The 21,931-nt window shown below is 39.4% G+C and overlaps 1 protein-coding gene across 2 annotated transcripts; it reads right to left on the bottom strand.

Moving 5' to 3' along the window:
* Positions 1-32: 32 nt before the first annotated feature.
* LOC107082125 (transmembrane protein 198-like) lies at positions 33-21,534 on the bottom strand. Of its 2 annotated transcripts, none has more exons than XM_015370636.1 (5): positions 21,130-21,534; positions 4,880-5,128; positions 4,201-4,776; positions 1,511-1,659; positions 33-1,339 (listed from the first exon to the last, which is right to left on the bottom strand). In XM_015370636.1, the coding sequence occupies exons 2-5, from the start codon at positions 5,031-5,033 to the stop codon at positions 1,190-1,192; spliced, it is 1,029 nt and encodes a 342-aa protein (XP_015226122.1). In that variant the 5' UTR covers positions 5,034-5,128; positions 21,130-21,534; the 3' UTR covers positions 33-1,189. The 2 variants fall into 2 exon arrangements, with proteins under 2 accessions (XP_015226122.1, XP_015226123.1); XM_015370637.1 differs by having other exon boundaries at positions 1,582-1,659; positions 21,130-21,533.
* Between the last annotated feature and the right edge of the window lie 397 nt (positions 21,535-21,931).

The following is a 21,931-nucleotide window of genomic DNA, read 5'->3' as shown; positions in this document are numbered from 1 at the left end:
AAACATGCTGGGTTTTGTCTTTTAAAAAAAAAAAAACACTGATAGAAGGCCATCACATAAATTATGTTTAACAAAACATCAGCATAAGTTCTTCAGACCAGTTTTATGGTGTAAAAATCCAAATGTGCTGCAGCAGGTCCTTAAAGGTCCAACGAAAAACTGTCAAGAAAATCTTTCGTGTACTGCTCCACATTTTCAGTTGCCAAGAATTCACATCATATCTTGCTTTCATCCACGATCCGTATAAAAACAGATGAACCAATCCATTGACAAGAGATCAGAAATCAGCTTATTTTCCCTCTCTAATCTCCAATCAGCAGATTAAATTACAGACAAGATTTTTTTTCACTCAGATTTATCACATGCATTAAAACTAAGAACCCTGACCCTTTCCAGCTTCGTGGAAACAAGATGTTTATGCAGCGATTTAATGCAGATGATCACGCTAATACATTTTTAGCACTGAATTAGTGAAGCTCCAGTCAACTGCCTGTATTTCTATTATTTCCCTTAATCAGCTCTAATCTGTGATCCACAGGACGGATACTGTGCTGCAGAGGTGAGATGTAGAAATAAGGATATTCTGGTATCTTCTTCATTTTCCATTTAATTCAAAACTAGAACCCCTGTTAGGGAACCTGCAGCACAGTTTCATTTTCCTTTATAGATAAAACTCACCCCAATCGAACCTCAAAGTGATAATGACGGAAAAAAAGCCGGATTGCATTTCTACAAAATAAAAAGAAACACAAAATCCAACTTGTTTCTTCATCAACTAGAATGTAAGGCACGTAATACTAAGCTCTTCACGGTAATGACTAACTTCTGAAGAACAGGAACTAAATGCAGACACATTTGTTTCTGAGGCTTCCTGCTTTACATTAAATACACACAAATAGAAATGAAAAACTTTTTTTCTGTTAGTGTCTGTTTTCTATTGCAGCTCTGACAAACACACAGTGGTGATAGTGGTTTTAAGAACATCAAATCAAAGTTTGACGCTTGTTCAAGCAATCAGTGGCATTTTCTTTTAAGACATACACACACACATACATCCTCACTACCGGATCTACTTCACAGCTATGAAACTCTAGGTTGACACGTTCTGCTCTACGTTAACCAAGGGAAACTTCCTGCTAATGATACCTTCCCTCGGGAAGCAGGAAGTCCTGCCTCGTCTCTGACTCGCTCAGACCCTGACGACCGGAGTTGTGGCTGTGAGGGGAACCATGGAGCCGGTCTCGCAGTCCATGTCCATCATGGTCTGGTTTGTGGTGCCAAGGCTGCTAAGGGAAGTACCTGTTCCCATCTGCCGGTCCCGCAGACTTTGTAGGTAGCTCTGAACAGAGGATAGACACAAAAATAGATGAGTTATGTAAAAATAAGTGGTTACCAGGTAGAAAACATTTCCCTCGCATGAAGACTTCTTTTCAGAATCGCAAACTGAACCAATGAGGATTTTTTTTTTTTTAAAGTCACTACAGCACACGCCTTGTTGGGAGACACTGACCGGTGCCAGTAGATCCCCAGCGTAACGTTTCACTGGGGTGGGTTTACGACGGTATGTGCCTTCCTGCCCACCTGCCTGCTGTCGCTTCTTGGCGTCCTTCTCTCGAATCCGCATCAGCTGCACCCGCTTCTGTCTCCGGCTGATGACAACTGCAAGAGCAATTTGAAACCAGCCTTTAGAAACCACTCATGTTTGCTAAACACCAACATGACAATTATACAGATACTTTCAGTTTGAGCTCAACAAAACACAAGTAAACTTTTGCTTTATAATTTCCTTGTTATTTTTGCTTTGGGGTGATTTATGTTAATTCCTTTGATCACTTGAGGGTTTCTCCATTTTGAATGGCTATAAGTCATATGATCTTATCCTCCACACTAAAGATCATTTATCCTGTAATGGAAAAAAACAGCTTCATGTTCTTGGGTATTAAATGGGCTTTACCCTCAGGCTCTCTAGTACAAAGTTTCTCTTATTTCCACTGGAGCCCTTGTGAGCTTAGCCAAAAAGTATTCTGTCTCCATTAAGATATTTCCAATTAAGGTTTTGAGCTACAAGTTAATGGTTATTGATATAAATTCAATTCAAGCATAGCCACAGTCTGATTTACATTGCTTAACCCCAGAGGGCTTTAAGGACAATTTCTGCCTGAAATAACATATCTGATTAAATCAAATGTCCAAAGTTATATAGTGGAAATGTCAAACAATATATGTATTTCTATGATCCAAAGTCATAAATCATTTTTTTTTTTTTTTAAATAGAACCACTATTTAAAGTGTCATGATTTCTGATTGATCAAAGCAGTATCAAAGCAATAAACTACAATTTTCAAATCTGACCATTTTTTTTTTTAAACAAACAGTAAAACACAATGAAACCCCATTTGAAACTCTGAAGGAAGCCTCAAAATGTATAGAACCACACCTTGACAATGACAGCAGCAAATCTGGAGTGGATCGGCTCAAGCATATTTGTTCACAGGGGTTTTAGTGGATAGTGAGGCAGGCAGACCTTTCATTTTGGCACAGATCTGCTAAAAGTGTCCAAAACGTTCTAAAAAGACTTTTTACAAAAAAAAAAAAAGGAATCTGGTATAATAAAAGTGCTGATTTCCATTGTAGAGCTACTTCTGCACATAAAAAAGTGTTTTTTCATAAGATTCCACTGTTTTAAAATTCACCTTTATAAACAGCATATCAATAAACTGAATAGAAAATTAGATGTATTCTATATTTTTTCAGATTACAAGATACTTAAGTCCAACTGTGCAACAAAAATAGCCAGAAAAAAGTATATAATGTTCTGCTGTAACAGTAAAGTGTATAATGTAAAAGTTTTACAAAGTTGACTAAATGACAAAAGGACTAGAGATAAACTAATAAAGGTTTTTTAAGGCCATTGCCAATTATTTTGAAATCAGTCTAACCCATCCCCTATGTGTGCTAGGATGATTCTTGGTGCCAATGTTGCATTTCTTGATAAAAATGACACCATTATAACAAATGTCACACAGGTCTGAATTTAAAATAAAAAAAAATATTCACAAATCAAACAAAAAATGTTAAAAAGCAATACAGAGTTATCTAATGATAATGCAACATGTGGACCAAAACACAAAACTGCACTCCTCTACTCGTTATCGTATTTAAAAATGTTCTTTTTTTACTTTTCTCATCTAAACCGGCGTTGGGCTGGATGTTGGTATCCACAACATTTATCTTGAATCTAACGCTTCAATTGTTTGCTAAGTCAGACCCATTTAACATAGTCGCGCCGGATGTCACATCCCGAACAGCACGGGAACTTCTGACCCCAGGTAAATGAAGGAAAATAGGCTGCAGGCTTATTGAGCCATTGGTGCTGAACTCCTGAGGTGTAAGTCTGTTCATCAAATTATGTTTTAATCATTAAGGGTCAGATAAAAAGACATTAAAGATGTTTTCCAGTAAAAACTTACGTAATGTCTCTTTAACAATGGATAGTGAATGGATGAAACGGCAATGCTTTTTATGTGATCTTAAGGCTGCTAAATATAGTAATAAATCTGTGAACAAATGCTGTTATTGGCCGATAACGATACTAGAAAAAAAACACTAATAGCGGTCAAAAATATTGGTCGGCCGATGTATCAGTCTATCTCACTGAAAGACCAGGCAGGAAAAAGCCTGAATTTAAACTATAACTGTAACCCTATTTTAACCTTTAGGTCAGCCGTAACAACAATCATGCTTGGTTAGGACATGAGAAGCTACATCCTTTCCTTTGCCAATATCCCACAGAATACCATGTGGCTCTGGATCTGAGTTCAGTACGATTATCATTTCAAATGAAATATATTTTCTATCAATATTGATACGGTGTCTATTGTGATATATGTTGATATTGATTTATTTCTCTGCCCTAATTTGAGTCCAAATCCGACATAAACAGCTCCAGGTTGGTAATAAGTCAACCATGAGTAGCACCACACTGTATACAGGGGTATCACAACAAACCCCTGAGATGTGAGCACTTTACTAGTTGGCGATTACCTTATTTTCACTTAAATCAGTTATAAAGAAAAGCTTTGAGCGATCTATAAATTAATTACATTTTTTTTTTGTTAATAGAAGTGGAACCTTTAGAAATAAAACTATGTGACAAGGATCCATGTGATGTTATATAAGATTACTGTGTTTTATCCTTACCCTCTGTGTGTGAAAAGCTGTCATCTGTCAGTTTCCACTGGATCAGTACTCCTATGATGCTGAGTGCAGGCCAGATGCCCAGGATGACCCAGCTGTACCAGCAGAGGGCTGGCCCTGGTATGAGGCGTAAGCAGTCATAGACGTGATTAGCTAGAACCAGCATCTCCACAAAGTAATCAGCACACACGGTCATGATAGCAGCGCCAAACACAGCCGTGGACAGTATTGTGAAGATCTTCTGCCACTGCAGGGTCAGGACGGCAAACACCATGCCTGTCCCCAGGAGGGCGCCCAGAGGCACCCACACCGTGTTAAGAGTGTAGAACTGGTGAGCGACCAGCAGGCCAGCAAGAGCCAGCAGGAGTCCCAACAGCAGGCCCGTCATGAAGAGGCCGACGCTTCGCACCAGCATGGTGACCAGGCCGCACAGGAGGCCGATGCCCAGGCCGATGCCTGCGCTAGCCTCCACGCTCAGCTGGGTGTCCAGGATGTGCTCCTTGTGGCACAGCAGGAAGATGATAACCGAGCCAAACATGAGACCAGACAGGAACATGACAGCTTTGAAACAGCGGTAACCTGAAGAAGGACGCACACACAAAAAAGAAAAGGAGGGAGCTTGAATGAGCAGAGCAGCTAAAGCTAATGCATAGATAGAACTACATAGAGTCTGACTTCTCACCAAAGAAACAGTAGATGATACCAAAAAGGCAGCACATCGAGCAGATGACTGTAGGGATTATATCATACTGTCTCTCGATTTCCAAACTACAGATGTCGACATTGGCTACGCCTGCCCCCCCGCCTCCAGGACTCATTGTGGTGGGATCACTCATTTCGGTTGAACGTTGGAGGCCTCGAGGCCAGCTGAAGTTCAGGAGGAGGCTAAAATTCAGCTGTTATCTCAAGTCCATCTGTGCAGGATCTGCAACTGTAAAAGAAGAGAAAGATGTCAGTGAAAAACCTAAAGCTAGGCTAATACTCGGGTTGCGCTGCTTTAAAGTCAACCTAAAGAATATTTCCAAGCAGTACATCTTCCAGAACACCCCCAATAGAAAAAACTAGTGTTGCACTGATACCAATATCAGTATCAGCCAGGGCCCCGATCCAGCACTAAAATGGTGGTATCGGTATCGGCAAGTTCTGACAAACAGGGAACCGATACCATTTTGGGAGCTAAAAGTTTATTCAACTATTGTCACCCATTTCAGCTAGGCAATAAAAAGTTCTACTGGATTCACTTTGTATTAGTCTTTTTCCTGCAACACAAAGGTAGGCAGCAGCTTGACAAAGCCATGATGGCAATTATTTTACATCCAAGTAGTATGCAGTTCTTCATATATACACACACATACACATACACACCAACTTCAAACAGATGGTATCGGCCGATACTGCACAGCCAGGTATTGGGTATCGGGGCCAAAAAATGGCACCAGCACAACACTACAAAAAAAACAAAAACAAAAAACAAACAAACAAAAAATACTGAGCATGATTCTGCCACTGCTGTGTTTCCCTTTTGAAATGGTGTGTCCAGGGTGAGGTACAGCACTTTGCTTATAATCCCGAAAGTGAAATTTGAGAGCGAAACCACAATGGAAGAAATGTTGCATGACTGTTTATTTAGAGCTTCCTGAAATGTTCATATTATTATTTTTTTTTTTATAACTCCTCCTTGCTTTAAACATCTGTAGACCTTCTCCTCTTTCCAATCTACTGCTGCTCTGTCTATCAGAGCCGTCACAGATAAAGCAAAGGTGCTATTAACAATTATTTGAAAAACTCAGCGGATAAGCTAAGTCAGGTCTGTGATTGTTTTTTTGTTGTTAATGTTAATGACATACTACATTTTCAATCTTGAATTATAAAGACAACTCCTATTTTAAAAAACAATTCACACTATTAACTTACTCTTTTACATTTTCCCAAAACTTTGCCCTTTTTCGTTATGATTTCTGCTTCAGAGGCCATCCACCCTCTATTTGTCTTGGAAAATTATATGACATTTAAGCCGTCAGGCCTACAGGGATCCATGGCTGGAGGCATATGGGTGGACTGCTCCTCATCTCCGAGGCTGCTGGCAGGCCGGCTGTATGAGCTCACCGCAGCTGGGATCAGATTACAACTTATTCCCGTTGTCCGCCTCAGACAAACACTCAGGAACAGTCACTTTTGTCTTTTGGGCGTAATAACATCCAGCTTCAGTCGTATTTGTCCTTTATAACACTGGTTTATTCTTACTTCAAACCTTTTCCAACATAAACATGATTTTATTTTATTTTTTGCAGAAAGAGGCCGCAATTGCTTTTGACATGTTTAGAGACACCAGCCCATGTAATTTGCGTGTCCTGCCCAGGAATGACTTTACTAGGAAAAAATGAGAACAGTGGAAAGTTCTCCTCTCCTTCTCAGTCAAACTCTACCTACTCTCTCCAGCCTTTATCTGTTATTGCAATTCAGCTTTGAAGGCAAAAAGGGAACTAATTACATGCATTTACAAAAAAAAAACTGGAAGGAAACACTTATAGACGCATAGTTAACCATTTAAAATGTATTGTGCAAGTTTCATAATAAAAAAAAGATTTTATTATTGAGGAAATGCAAAGAGAAAAACAAAAAAACAGTTAGGACTTTTAAATCAAGATTAGAGGATTTGTGATGGTTGGAGTCGAACACATTTCAGGAAATTGAAAAGAAACTTTCATTTTCTAACAGATGTGATATGTGACTGTTCATGTGGGAGCAAAGGGCTCTGCAACCCTGAATCTCTAGAGATAAAAAAATCTCTAGAGATAAGAAAAAGAAAGAAAAAAAGAAAAAAGAAAGCTGATATCAAACTTTTAATCTTCATGAAAAGAAACATGTTTTCTGAAAGTTCAAAATTAGAAATGAATTATGTAAAACCAAAATGTGACTGAAATGAATTGAGAAAAGATTGACTAAGGTAAAATAAATTCTATCCGTTAGATAGTTTTTCTTTTCCTTTTTTTTTTTTTTTACCTTTTCACCCGGCTGGATTTGATCCAGTCCTATATGACACCTGATATGAAAAACATGACTGATGGGGAAAAAAAGAGCTAACCTTTCTGTTAAGGTGACGTTTCTCATCTCAGATTTGTTTATCAAGCACAACTAAAGTTACACAGCATACAAAATAATTACATCTTAGGAGTTAAGTATCTTCCCCATGGAGGGGATTTTCTTGACATTTATTATTAAATAAATAACATTTATTTCACTCAATCTGTTTTATTCATTGAATCATATTATAAACTGAGATCATAAGTGGTATTTATAAACATTTCTATGTTAGCTAGAATGTAAAATGAATGTCAAATTTTAAAGGAACTTGATCTAGTTTCTATTAAAAGCATAGATCTGATCACTAGTTTATTTTCCATTTGCTGATAATCAGCAGCTTACTGAATCTGTAAAGTAGGCATCTATATTGAAGCAATCAACGCGGGTCATAGCAGTTGTCCTTGCTGCTCCCAGGCATCTTTATGTGGTCTCCTTTTTTGTCTGCATAGTTTCCTCTGAGTGCCACTAGAGGTCACAGCATGGGCCTCAGAGTCTTTGTTTTCCTCCATAATGGCTCTATTCTCCTCCAGCAGCATTGACTTCCAAGCCCGCCTCGACATAAGACACCACTGTGATTAAGAGAGGTAACCTGAGACAGAGACATGGGAGAGTATAACTTCTCACAGCTAATGCTGACTAAAACACTACTTTTAATGTGAAACCAACTGTCAAATGCGCTAATAGACATTTTAAAGCTTTAATGTGGGGTAAAATTGAGGTAGGAGCTGCTCGGACACTTCCTGAGTCAGGATTCCAACTTTAGGCTTCCTGTGGGTCATCTCTGACTTTAAAAGTGACCACTTAGTACAAAGATAAAGCTCAGCCCAGTCTCTATGCAGCCAGGAGGGTGGATAAGGCCTTACAGAGACAAAGGTCATGTAATCTTATGCTATTTAATGCTTTGGGAAGCATAAAAACAAATTAAGCCCTACAGTTTATAGAGATGTAATCTATGGTAGACTCCAAGGTGCTTTACATTACCTTCACCCACATACTCACAAGCTGATGGTGGTGAGCTACTTTGAAGACACAGCTGACCTGTGGCTCCTGACAGAGGCCACTGGGTCTTCTGACCACCATTAGTAGGAAATGCAGGAGAAGTGTCTTACCCGAGGATATGGTGGCTGGCACATAAGGAGCTTGGGTTCAAACGGGTTGCAAGATGAACTCCTACGGCCATATATCACATATGCTGTTGCACGATTTTTAGTTTGAGTTTGATTTATGAGAATTTCCAGTGAAACAAACCGGTTCCACTTCTTTCCTCTGCTAGAGCACCAACCCGGTTATGTTTTAGTACCACTTAAGCTTCTAGCTTCAAACCTCTCTGCTAGCTGAGCTCAAGACATACAAATTAATCTTTAACATAATAACAATCACATTATCTTCCTCTCAAAGACAAAATAAAGTTTATGAACTAAATGTGTTTAAACAGTCTCCATGTACTGGAAAGAGCATGACTAAACGGGCTGGAAAAGAAGTTTTCAGCTTTGTCAATATGGTTTAATTTCAGAACAGGCTTCAGAATCGGCTCCAGGTTTTTTTCTCACCAGCAGGAAACTTAAAGCGACAGAAAGCTTCGGAGCATTTTGCCTCAGAAATAATTAGTATGTGGTAGAAGTGTTTTAACGTGCAGTATAAGTTTAACTGCAATCAGAAATAAACAAGGAAAAGTCTTATCCTGCTGTTCTAGGTCTTTAAACAAAAATCTACCTCATGCATAAATAAAACACTGAAGATCAGGTAACTGCACTTCATATCTTAAAATGGATCATAAACAATATAAACTCATCATAAGGAGAAATGAAAAGCAGAATTCTCATTCTCATGTTATTTGACTTGTTTGTGAACTTAGGTGTTTTTTGTAAGTAAGTACAAACTATTTATGAATAAATAACTGGAGCTGCTTAACATCATGGAGGTGCTGATCTGAGCAGGTTAGAGTCCTCAGCTGCTGGGGAGAGTGCAAAGCTGGTTTTAAGTTCCCCACATAGTTAGTTTGGGAGTATTTAATCAGGGGGTGGTCTCATGTGGTCACAGCCGGCGATTCTGCAAGTGATCCACTCACATGACAGCCAAGACCAGCTGAGGAGCCGGAGAACCTGCTGGGTTATAGCTTTGCTGTCTCACAAGCTTGCTTTAAAGATCCACCCAGGGGCTAACACATGCGGCTGTAAATCAGTCCACCTTAAAAGCAGAACAGCAACCAACCCATTAGGAGTGAATAACAGTAATGCATTAGGCATTAGCATCTTCATCACAGCCTATCATCACAATAGCGTCTGCAAAACCTCTAAACCATTTTGAGCGAGACATCAAATACAGAGTTTCCTGTCGCTCCATGGCAGGAAGCACAGGACCAAATGAGGAAGTGGAACATCATGCTTCAGCAGGAACTCAGTCCTGTGTTTGTAACAAGGAGGGCAGAAAATCCATCAAAGAGTTTCACTACCAAAGCTGGGCAGTAAAATTCCCAAAGGAGACACATCAACAGGTGACTGAGAATTAAAACCATATCTGAACCTAGCTATTAAAATTAACTATTTGATCTGAGACCTAAGATCAACAGCATAGGGGAAAAAACAAGCAGCCCACCTATAAAAATAAGCCTTTAATCTGTTTTCCCAGCTGATCTGGAAAACTATTGTTTCCCAGCTTTCAAATGTTTATGGCTTCGACTGAAACTTTGCACACATCACTGACTGTAACTTTTGCCTGCATCAACAGACTGAAAAAAACGCCTTTAAAGTTTGTTTACACTGAAAACTCCAACCTAGAGGTGTGACTAATAATTACTGTCAAATAATTAACTTAAACCAATTAGGCCCTGCTTTCTAACCCCCATTCTCAGGTCCATTTATCGGCTAACTCACATTTGCCTATCGTCTGTCACACTTCCTAGCTGCTGAAACCTAAACACACACCTAAAAATAAATAAGACACTGAGGGAATGCTTGCAAGATCCGAGCATGTGTTTACTTTTAAAGCTCTTGAATTAAATATACTAAAACTGCTACTAATAAGCCGATCCCTGGAAATGTTTACAAAACAAACCTGAAGCCCAAGGATATGGTTCAGATCCGTTAAACTCCAGCTCTAGGAACTATTTACTCTTCTCCGCTATAGCTAAAGATTTAAACAAGATCTGTGGTAAGCTTTAGATACTGTAGTTCCATTAGTTTATTTCAGATTGTTTTTTAGGAAATCATTGGTGTTTTAAAAACACTGTGCCGTGGAGAAGAAAAAAATTATAATTTGAGTGTGTACAGCAAATTTGATCCATTTTTAACAACCAATCAAAATGGATTAGCATTTTTTACAACCTATGAAGCCTGAAAATTAATTATTTATATTTTCCTTTTGTAGGAAATTTCTGATTATCTGGTCTATCTAGGAGTCTAACCAAGTAAGTCTTAATATGTGTGGTGCACAAGATGGAAATACTGAGATTAACAAAAAATAAAAAAAATTTCAACATCTTTTAGAATGGTAGGTAGGTTTTAAAATCAGATGGTACGTAGAGGGTGCGTGCATAGCTACAATAGTCTGCTTTGGTTATGTGATTGCAAAAAAAACAAAAAAAAACATAAGAAGGTGAAGAGAGGTTCTTGTTTGGTTTCATCATCCTTCATGTATTGTTGGCTGATGGAAAACGGTCATCAGAGCCATAATCAGTTAGCCTGATAAACCAGACTAAATGTGAGATTAAATGTGTAATTTAGTCTGGCCCCGATGAATGAGACATCGGAAGATTGTTGATGAGAACAACCTGTTGTCTCTCAAGCCGCTGTCTGTGCCTATTGGCCAACGCTCTGACCAATGAGCGCAACTGACTTTGACGTAGTGAGCTCGACAGAAAGTTGGTGGAGGGAGTGTAAACATACAGCCCGGCGATGGCGAATACGTCCTTCTACAAATGAATGAGCGTAGAGCCTCTTGCTGCTCACGTTTCAACGAAAACCTCAAGTCTAATCCTTCCAAAACTGATTCCAAAGCTGAGCCAAAAATCGGCATCAGAGTCAGCGGTCCTTCACACACGACTATGCCAAGAGAGGGCCGCTGCAGATGGGCTGCGGTTAGCCCTGGCTGCCGTTAGCCTTGGAGGTCCGCTGGTTGCCGCGGTGCTCTCAACTTCGGAAATTGTTTTTTTAATCACGCATTAAATCGGTGAATTCCTTGTTGTGCTTTCTCCAGCGTCGCGCAGCTTTGTCGTCACATCCTCAAAACCCTGCCCGCTTTGCATCCATATATACAAAATACATCTCTGCGTTGTGATTGGCCCGCCAGTTCTAGGGCCTGGGGCATTGATCATTGATTTGGCCCCTGGTGGGTAGGGCTATTTTATTAGGCTAATAATCAGTAGTAGGAAAACCAAACTGCATAATACATTCTGATTAACCTTTCCTTCTCCTCATTGTTAGAAAGCGTAACGGAATCACTGACAGTGAAACAAGACTGGAAAAACTTGGGCTTCACAGGGCTTCTATTAGATCAGCAGGGGGGGGGGGGGGGGCAGGTCCAGGATGACAGACTCTGCTGTTGCTTGATGCATGTTTATGTGCCATATACTGCACATGCTCATTAACACAATGATTTCCATCTCCAGACTGAGCTGCTTCGAGTCAGAGCTGTAATTCAAAATCTATGGGTGGGGTGCACAGTGTGTGGGGTAAGGAGGGGCCGTCCCATAACGCTCTATTAAGGTCTGCGGTGAAGAGGAGGCTTCAGCAGGCCATGTCCATATGTTGCTGAGAGTCTGACAGCGGGGATCTGAATATGATTATAGGAGCTGTTGGAGGACAAACCTGAAATATAACCACTGATTATTCAGAAATGCCCCAGGGAGAAACACTAGAACATACATCATCCGCTGACGTAAGAGAGACTTTATTATGCAGTTACTTATAAAAACTTTGATTTAACTCATTATGCAATGCTTCCAACAAGCCACGGCTTGTGTTGTCTATTAAGTGGAAACTATAACGTTTTTTAATTTACTTCCTCTTATCTAACTTTATGGATCTTCTGGTATCAAGTTTACAGTGGAAAACTATTAGTTCCCTTCATAACTTTCTTATGATTATAGATCATTTCAGTGAGACACAGCTGGCTGCAAGAGAGTGACTCCCCTTCAATCTCTGGAATCAGTGGTGTGAACGCCACTTCTTTTGATAACACTCCAATAAAACTGCATTATCAAGCAACAGGCAGCATATATGTTAAGTAGGTGACTACAAGTCAGGGTGTGGCTTTCTGAAAGCTACAGGGGCCATAAGTTGATATTGTAAATGTTTCACAAAGGAGGTTAAAAAAAATCATGGTATGTATGTTATCAAGAATGTCTGTATGATATTCTCACAGGATTATAGTGATTAAAAAGATATAAGTTGAATTCTTGTGGAATTTCACAAACACAAGAATCCATCTTCAATCCAGCTAAAAACGTTCAACACTAATCCAAAACATGTCGACCAATCACGTCGCTCCATATCATGGTTTAGGGTGGGACCAATAGATGTGATAAAAGCAAGAGCTGCCACAAGCCAAACTAAAATAACATGGCAGCACAGGCAGGGTGCACACCTAGCTGCTGTTATCACATCTGGTTTTAAAGAATTCATGATTTCATTGTTGGAAAGCAGGAGAGTAAGAGCTTGAGTTGTTGTGGTTTTTCTCATGGCGTCTGCTGCTATTTCATTTTTTTAAAGGTGATTGNATGTGGGAGCAAAGGGCTCTGCAACCCTGAATCTCTATAGATAAAAAAAGAAAACTGGTTTGAGAGGAGCTGATATCAAACTTTTAACCTTCATGAAAAGAAACATGTTTTCTGAAAGTTCAAAATTGGAAATGAATTATGTAAAACCAAAATGTGACTGAAATGAATTGAGAAAAGATTGACTAAGGTAAAATAAATTCTATCCGTTAGATAGTTTTTCTTTTCCTTTTTTTTTTTTTTTACCTTTTCACCCGGCTGGATTTGATCCAGTCCTATATGACACCTGATATGAAAAACATGACTGATGGGGAAAAAAAGAGCTAACCTTTCTGTTAAGGTGACGTTTCTCATCTCAGATTTGTTTATCAAGCACAACTAAAGTTACACAGCATACAAAATAATTACATCTTAGGAGTTAAGTGTCTTCCCCATGGAGGGGATTTTCTTGACATTTATTATTAAATAAATAACATTTATTTCACTCAATCTGTTTTATTCATTGAATCATATTATAAACTGAGATCATAAGTGGTATTTATAAACATTTCTATGTTAGCTAGAATGTAAAATTTCAAAGGATCTTGATCTAGTTTCTATTAAAAGCATAGATCTGATCACTAGTTTATTTTCCATTTGCTGATAATCAGCAGCTTACTGAATCTGTAAAGTAGGCATCTATATTGAAGCAATCAACGCGGGTCATAGCAGTTGTCCTTGCTGCTCCCAGGCATCTTTATGTGGTCTCCTTTTTTGTCTGCATAGTTTCCTCTGAGTGCCACTAGAGGTCACAGCATGGGCCTCAGAGTCTTTGTTTTCCTCCATAATGGCTCTATTCTCCTCCAGCAGCATTGACTTCCAAGCCCGCCTCGACATAAGACACCACTGTGATTAAGAGAGGTAACCTGAGACAGAGACATGGGAGAGTATAACTTCCCACAGCTAATGCTGACTAAAACACTACTTTTAATGTGAAACCAACTGTCAAATGCGCTAATAGACATTTTAAAGCTTTAATGTGGGGTAAAATTGAGGTTGGAGCTGCTCGGACACTTCCTGAGTCAGGATTCCAACTTTAGGCTTCCTGTGGGTCATCTCTGACTTTAAAAGTGACCACTTAGTACAAAGATAAAGCTCAGCCCAGTCTCTATGCAGCCAGGAGGGTGGATAAGGCCTTACAGAGACAAAGGTCATGTAATCTTATGCTATATCATGCTATGGAAAGCAGAAAAACAAATTAAGCCCTACAGTTTATAGAGATGTAATCTATGGTAGACTCCAAGGTGCTTTACATTACATTCACCCACATACTCACAAGCTGATGGTGGTGAGCTACTTTGAAGACACAGCTCACCTGGGGCTCCTGACAGAAGCCACTGGGTCTTCTGACCACCATTAGTAGGAAATGCAGGAGAAGTGTCTTACCCGAGGATATGGTGGCTGGCACATAAGGAGCTTGGGTTCAAACGGGTTGCAAGATGAACTCCTACGGCCATATATCACATATGCTGTTGCACGATTTTTAGTTTGAGTTTGATTTATGAGAATTTCCAGTGAAACAAACCGGTTCCACTTCTTTCCTCTGCTAGAGCACCAACCCGGTTATGTTTTAGTACCACTTAAGCTTCTAGCTTCAAACCTCTCTGCTAGCTGAGCTCAAGACATACAAATTAATCTTTAACATAATAACAATCACATTATCTTCCTCTCAAAGAAAAAATAAAGTTTATGAACTAAATGTGTTTAAACAGTCTCCATGTACTGGAAAGAGCATGACTAAACGGGCTGGAAAAGAAGTTTTCAGCTTTGTCAATATGGTTTAATTTCAGAACAGGCTTCAGAATCGGCTCCAGGTTTTTTTCTCACCAGCAGGAAACTTAAAGCGACAGAAAGCTTCGGAGCATTTTGCCTCAGAAATAATTAGTATGTGGTAGAAGTGTTTTAACGTGCAGTATAAGTTTAACTGCAATCAGAAATAAACAAGGAAAAGTCTTATCCTGCTGTTCTAGGTCTTTAAACAAAAATCTACCTCATGCATAAATAAAACACTGAAGATCAGGTAACTGCACTTCATATCTTAAAATGGATCATAAACAATATAAACTCATCATAAGGAGAAATGAAAAGCAGAATTCTCATTCTCATGTTATTTGACTTGTTTGTGAACTTAGGTGTTTTTTGTAAGTAAGTACAAACTATTTATGAATAAATAACTGGAGCTGCTTAACATCATGGAGGTGCTGATCTGAGCAGGTTAGAGTCCTCAGCTGCTGGGGAGAGTGCAAAGCTGGTTTTAAGTTCCCCACATAGTTAGTTTGGGAGTATTTAATCAGGGGGTGGTCTCATGTGGTCACAGCCGGCGATTCTGCAAGTGATCCACTCACATGACAGCCAAGACCAGCTGAGGAGCCGGAGAACCTGCTGGGTTATGGCTTTGCTGTCTCACAAGCTTGCTTTAAAGATCCACCCAGGGGCTAACACATGCGGCTGTAAATCAGTCCACCTTAAAAGCAGAACAGCAACCAACCCATTAGGAGTGAATAACAGTAATGCATTAGGCATTAGCATCTTCATCACAGCCTATCATCACAACAGCGTCTGCAAAACCTCTAAACCATTTTGAGCGAGACATCAAATACAGAGTTTCCTGTCGCTCCATGGCAGGAAGCACAGGACCAAATGAGGAAGTGGAACATCATGCTTCAGCAGGAACTCAGTCCTGTGTTTGTAACAAGGAGGGTAGAAAATCCATCAAAGAGTTTCACTACCAAAGCTGGGCAGTAAAATTCCCAAAGGAGACACATCAACAGGTGACTGAGAATTAAAACCATATCTGAACCTAGCTATTAAAATTAACTATTTGATCTGAGACCTAAGATCAACAGCATAGGGGAAAAAACAAGCAGCCCACCTATAAAAATAAGCCTTTAATCTGTTTTCCCAGCTGATCTGGAAAACTATTGTTTCCCAGCTTTCAAATGTTTATGGCTTCGACTGAAACTTTGCACACATCACTGACTGTAACTTTTGCCTGCATCAACAGACTGAAAAAAACGCCTTTAAAGTTTGTTTACACTGAAAACTCCAACCTAGAGGTGTGACTAATAATTACTGTCAAATAATTAACTTAAACCAATTAGGCCCTGCTTTCTAACCCCCATTCTCAGGTCCATTTATCGGCTAACTCACATTTGCCTATCGTCTGTCACACTTCCTAGCTGCTGAAACCTAAACACACACCTAAAAATAAATAAGACACTGAGGGAATGCTTGCAAGATCCGAGCATGTGTTTACTTTTAAAGCTCTTGAATTAAATATACTAAAACTGCTACTAATAAGCCGATCCCTGGAAATGTTTACAAAACAAACCTGAAGCCCAAGGATATGGTTCAGATCCGTTAAACTCCAGCTCTAGGAACTATTTACTCTTCTCCGCTATAGCTAAAGATTTAAACAAGATCTGTGGTAAGCTTTAGATACTGTAGTTCCATTAGTTTATTTCAGATTGTTTTTTAGAAAATCATTGGTGTTTTAAAAACACTGTGCCGTGGAGAAGAAAAAAATTATAATTTGAGTGTGTACAGCAAATTTGATCCATTTTTAACAACCAATCAAAATGGATTAGCATTTTTTACAACCTATGAAGCCTGAAAATTAATTATTTATATTTTCCTTTTGTAGGAAATTTCTGATTATCTGGTCTATCTAGGAGTCTAACCAAGTAAGTCTTAATATGTGTGGTGCACAAGATGGAAATACTGAGATTAACAAAAAATAAAAAAAATTTCAACATCTTTTAGAATGGTAGGTAGGTTTTAAAATCAGATGGTACGTAGAGGGTGCGTGCATAGCTACAATAGTCTGCTTTGGTTATGTGATTGCAAAAAAAACAAAAAAAAACATAAGAAGGTGAAGAGAGGTTCTTGTTTGGTTTCATCATCCTTCATGTATTGTTGGCTGATGGAAAACGGTCATCAGAGCCATAATCAGTTAGCCTGATAAACCAGACTAAATGTGAGATTAAATGTGTAATTTAGTCTGGCCCCAATGAATGAGACATCGGAAGATTGTTGATGAGAACAACCTGTTGTCTCTCAAACCGCTGTCTGTGCCTATTGGCCAACGCTCTGACCAATGAGCGCAACTGACTTTGACGTAGTGAGCTCGACAGAAAGTTTGTGGAGGGAGTGTAAACATACAGCCCGGCGATGGCGAATACGTCCTTCTTAAAAATGAATTAGCGTAGAGCCTCTTGCTGCTCACGTTTCAACGAAAACCTCAAGTCTAATCCTTCCAAAACTGATTCCAAAGCTGAGCCAAAAATCGGCATCAGAGTCAGCGGTCCTTCACACACGACTATGCCAAGAGAGGGCCGCTGCAGATGGGCTGCGGTTAGCCCTGGCTGCCGTTAGCCTTGGAGGTCCGCTGGTTGCCGCGGTGCTCTCAACTTCGGAAATTGTTTTTTTAATCACGCATTAAATCGGTGAATTCCTTGTTGTGCTTTCTCCAGCGTCGCGCAGCTTTGTCGTCACATCCTCAAAACCCTGCCCGCTTTGCATCCATATATACAAAATACATCTCTGCGTTGTGATTGGCCCGCCAGTTCTAGGGCCTGGGGCATTGATCATTGATTTGGCCCCTGGTGGGTAGGGCTATTTTATTAGGCTAATAATCAGTAGTAGGAAAACCAAACTGCATAATACATTCTGATTAACCTTTCCTTCTCCTCATTGTTAGAAAGCGTAACGGAATCACTGACAGTGAAACAAGACTGGAAAAACTTGGGCTTCACAGGGCTTCTATTAGATCAGCAGGGGGGGGGGGGGGGGCAGGTCCAGGATGACAGACTCTGCTGTTGCTTGATGCATGTTTATGTGCCATATACTGCACATGCTCATTAACACAATGATTTCCATCTCCAGACTGAGCTGCTTCGAGTCAGAGCTGTAATTCAAAATCTATGGGTGGGGTGCACAGTGTGTGGGGTAAGGAGGGGCCGTCCCATAACGCTCTATTAAGGTCTGCGGTGAAGAGGAGGCTTCAGCAGGCCATGTCCATATGTTGCTGAGAGTCTGACAGCGGGGATCTGAATATGATTATAGGAGCTGTTGGAGGACAAACCTGAAATATAACCACTGATTATTCAGAAATGCCCCAGGGAGAAACACTAGAACATACATCATCCGCTGACGTAAGAGAGACTTTATTATGCAGTTACTTATAAAAACTTTGATTTAACTCATTATGCAATGCTTCCAACAAGCCACGGCTTGTGTTGTCTATTAAGTGGAAACTATAACGTTTTTTAATTTACTTCCTCTTATCTAACTTTATGGATCTTCTGGTATCAAGTTTACAGTGGAAAACTATTAGTTCCCTTCATAACTTTCTTATGATTATAGATCATTTCAGTGAGACACAGCTGGCTGCAAGAGAGTGACTCCCCTTCAATCTCTGGAATCAGTGGTGTGAACGCCACTTCTTTTGATAACACTCCAATAAAACTGCATTATCAAGCAACAGGCAGCATATATGTTAAGTAGGTGACTACAAGTCAGGGTGTGGCTTTCTGAAAGCTACAGGGGCCATAAGTTGATATTGTAAATGTTTCACAAAGGAGGTTAAAAAAAATCATGGTATGTATGTTATCAAGAATGTCTGTATGATATTCTCACAGGATTATAGTGATTAAAAAGATATAAGTTGAATTCTTGTGGAATTTCACAAACACAAGAATCCATCTTCAATCCAGCTAAAAACGTTCAACACTAATCCAAAACATGTCGACCAATCACGTCGCTCCATATCATGGTTTAGGGTGGGACCAATAGATGTGATAAAAGCAAGAGCTGCCACAAGCCAAACTAAAATAACATGGCAGTGCAGGGAGGGTGCACACCTAGCTGCTGTTATCACATCTGGTTTTAAAGAATTCATGCTTTCATTGTTGGAAAGCAGGAGAGTAAGAGCTTGAGTTGTTGTGGTTTTTCTCATGGCATCTGCTGCTATTTCATTTTTTTAAAGGTGATTGGCTAAAACCAAAACTTTGGTAGGTGGAAAGTAGGCATGCTTCGCCTAATCAGTTCTGCTTAACTTCCCTCCTTTTGTTGGACAGCTTCAATGGGATCAGTCCCAGATTATTAATCTGTAGAAATTAACCCCAATGCTGCACATTATCAATCGGGCTTGCCAGGTTATGTGCTGATTTTTGTTTTCCCAGTGGTGCAACGTCAGAGGAGAGTAATTCCGCCGTAACTTTCAACCTATTCAAAACAACCAGCAAATCCTACTTGTTTTCAACTCCTAAGTAGAACCAGCGCCACACGGGTGGTGTCATTTCTCAGAGCAAAGCTCCAATTTATAGAAAAATTCAACACAAATGTCTTAATTCGGCATAACAAACCAGGACTATATATATGTATATGAATGCCTGGTTCAGTCCTTAACAATACAGCTTTATTCTAGTAAAGATGATGAGGATGCTCCTGTAGCTTCTAAGATAAATACTGCTTGTATATATTTTTTTCACATATAGAAAGTGAATTCAGTGCAAGAAAATAAACGAGCCATCTTTTAGCCGGCAGTGTTTGCAGCATTAGGTCTAGATAGTTCCGTAATTAGTCATTTTGATTTTGAAACGGTTGACTCAGGCACGTTCTCTGGCATCTAGTTTAAAAGCTTCTAGTTGAAGCTTACTTTTCACACCCACAGAACTAAACATCAGAGGTCTCAAAAGTATCAATGTTTTTTAGTCAGGTAGAAATAGAAATTCTGCCATTTAAAAAAACTTTTCTAAATGTTAAGAGTATCAACGTCTACAAGAGATACTTAAGGAGGGCAGATAAGGAGAGATGCTTTAACCCCTCTGCACTATCAAAGGAACATTTTTCCACAATTCTGGATAATAACTTCTTTATACTTAAGTTTCTGAGTTTTATAACTAATTTCAACTGTCAAATTTAAGTTTGCATCGTTGAAAAACGATTGATTTTGGTATGTGGGGAACAACATGTTTGTGCAGTAGAGCCCAACCACAAAGAAATTCCTTGTTTGGATGAAACAAATTGATGGTTTTGATTTCTTTTTTATACCAAAAATGAGCTTAAATTAAAACTAACGAGTCTGTTTTCAAAATATAAGGGGTAGAAAGAAGAGATAATTGCAAAACAAAAATGTAAGGAGTAGAAGTAAAAAGCTGTCTAAAGAATAATTACTCCAGTAAATATAGATATGCCAAAATGTCTACTTAAGGTAACAAAGTGTTTGTACTTTGTAACTTGACACCTCTGCTAAACATGGAAAAGCAGCATTTTGTTCCTATGCTCCACTTATCTGGAACAAACTCCCAGAAGACTAAAAGTGCTGAAACCCTGAGTTCTTCTGAGTCAAAGTTAAAACGCTTTTTTTTTTTCTTTTTAGAAGTGTCTTTGGCTGTTGAAGTTAAACTGTTAACTCAGGTGTCATTAGTTGAAGCTTTTGATATTTTGCTTTACTATTTGCTTTTACAATGCTCTCATCTTTACTTGCTTTTATTCTGCTTCTATGTTCCTTCTATCTTATTCTTTGTAAAGCATCCTTGTACTGAATAAATAAATAAACTTTTATATCACAGTAAGGGCTTAAAAAAACTTTTCTAAATTTAAGATTACTAAAAACAGGCCTTTAAACAATTATAGAAAAACTATTACAATACTGCTCCAGCTTTGGGATAACCATCTGGTTCACTACATGGCATTTTCAGCCAGCTTAGAAGCAGTGTGCAGCAACATGTTGGGGAGGGGACCATACTGAGGCTCAATTCAAAGAAACTTATAGTTATTTATGTCTTGTCCTCAGTTTGGATTCTCCCAAATAGAGCATTTCTAGCCAGAACTAATTAAGACGCATTTCTGTGGGACTGTGGAATGAACGCCTGCTTTAGCATGAATGCCGCCTTTATTGGTGTCTTTGTCCCTAAAAGAGAAGAAGTGGAATAACGCAGCAGAAAGACAAGCGGTCAGGCTGCTTGTTCTCAGCTGTAAAGTTTATTCACCGAGCAGCTAAAAAAACTCATCCATGTTGATCCAAAGCTGCTGTTCGAGGCGTGAAGTTATCCAAACACAATCTAAAGATTTAAAGAAGGGGAAATACTCACCGACTCTCCTGCTTATTCTCCTGCTGGAACTTCTTGACAGTCGAATCTGCGAGGCAGAAATAAACTGAAAAAAGCCCACCTTTTCAAACACACAAGGAGAAGCGGTTTCCCCTCTTGTTCAAACTAACAGGCTTCCTCTAACGCCAGTGACATCGTGGTGTTCCTCTCCCTGCTCTATGCAAATCTGCTTTTCCTCCTTTTTTTCCCTCTTTACTCTCTGCAGACGGCAGATGTGAGGAAGACCGGCGCTACTTTCAGCTCATAAATGGTCAACGATCCGCATGAGACCCCCACATACCCCCCAAACCTGGCTCTCAAATAGAAAAAAAAACAATATATATTCAACAAGCTTCGTTTCTCCTCCCTTTTTTCTGAAATAAACAGCACAACAAAAGAGAGTAAAGTTTCCCCCTCCTACTCAGGGTGACCCCTCCCATTCCTATCGGGCCGTTGGACCGTCAGAGGCGGGGGGCTGCTGGGGGGTTGCTGGGGGTTGCTAATTACCCTCCAGGTGCTAGCTGCCCTAACAAGCTGTTAAACTGGGCTTTCACCTCTTGTTCTATGTGAAGAGAACAATAGTGAACCGACATGGTTATCAGATGCTAATTTGATTTAAACTGTTGATTTTTTTGATTCAATTGTCTCTGTAGATAACACCAAGCTAGCTAACAAGGGATGCCTTCAGCACCAATTTTTTGATTTATTACTATTCAACTCAGTTAATGTCTGCTTTATAACATTATTTTCTTTACATTCCTGCATCTTACATCTAGTATTACACAGATAACAGGATATGAATATA

Source organism: Cyprinodon variegatus, unplaced genomic scaffold, assembly GCF_000732505.1.
Source record: "Cyprinodon variegatus isolate N-32 unplaced genomic scaffold, C_variegatus-1.0 Scaffold47, whole genome shotgun sequence".
Lineage (NCBI taxonomy): Eukaryota > Metazoa > Chordata > Actinopteri > Cyprinodontiformes > Cyprinodontidae > Cyprinodon > Cyprinodon variegatus.
Note: the sequence above shows the minus strand (reverse complement) of the source record. Positions and strands in the feature narration are given on the sequence as shown.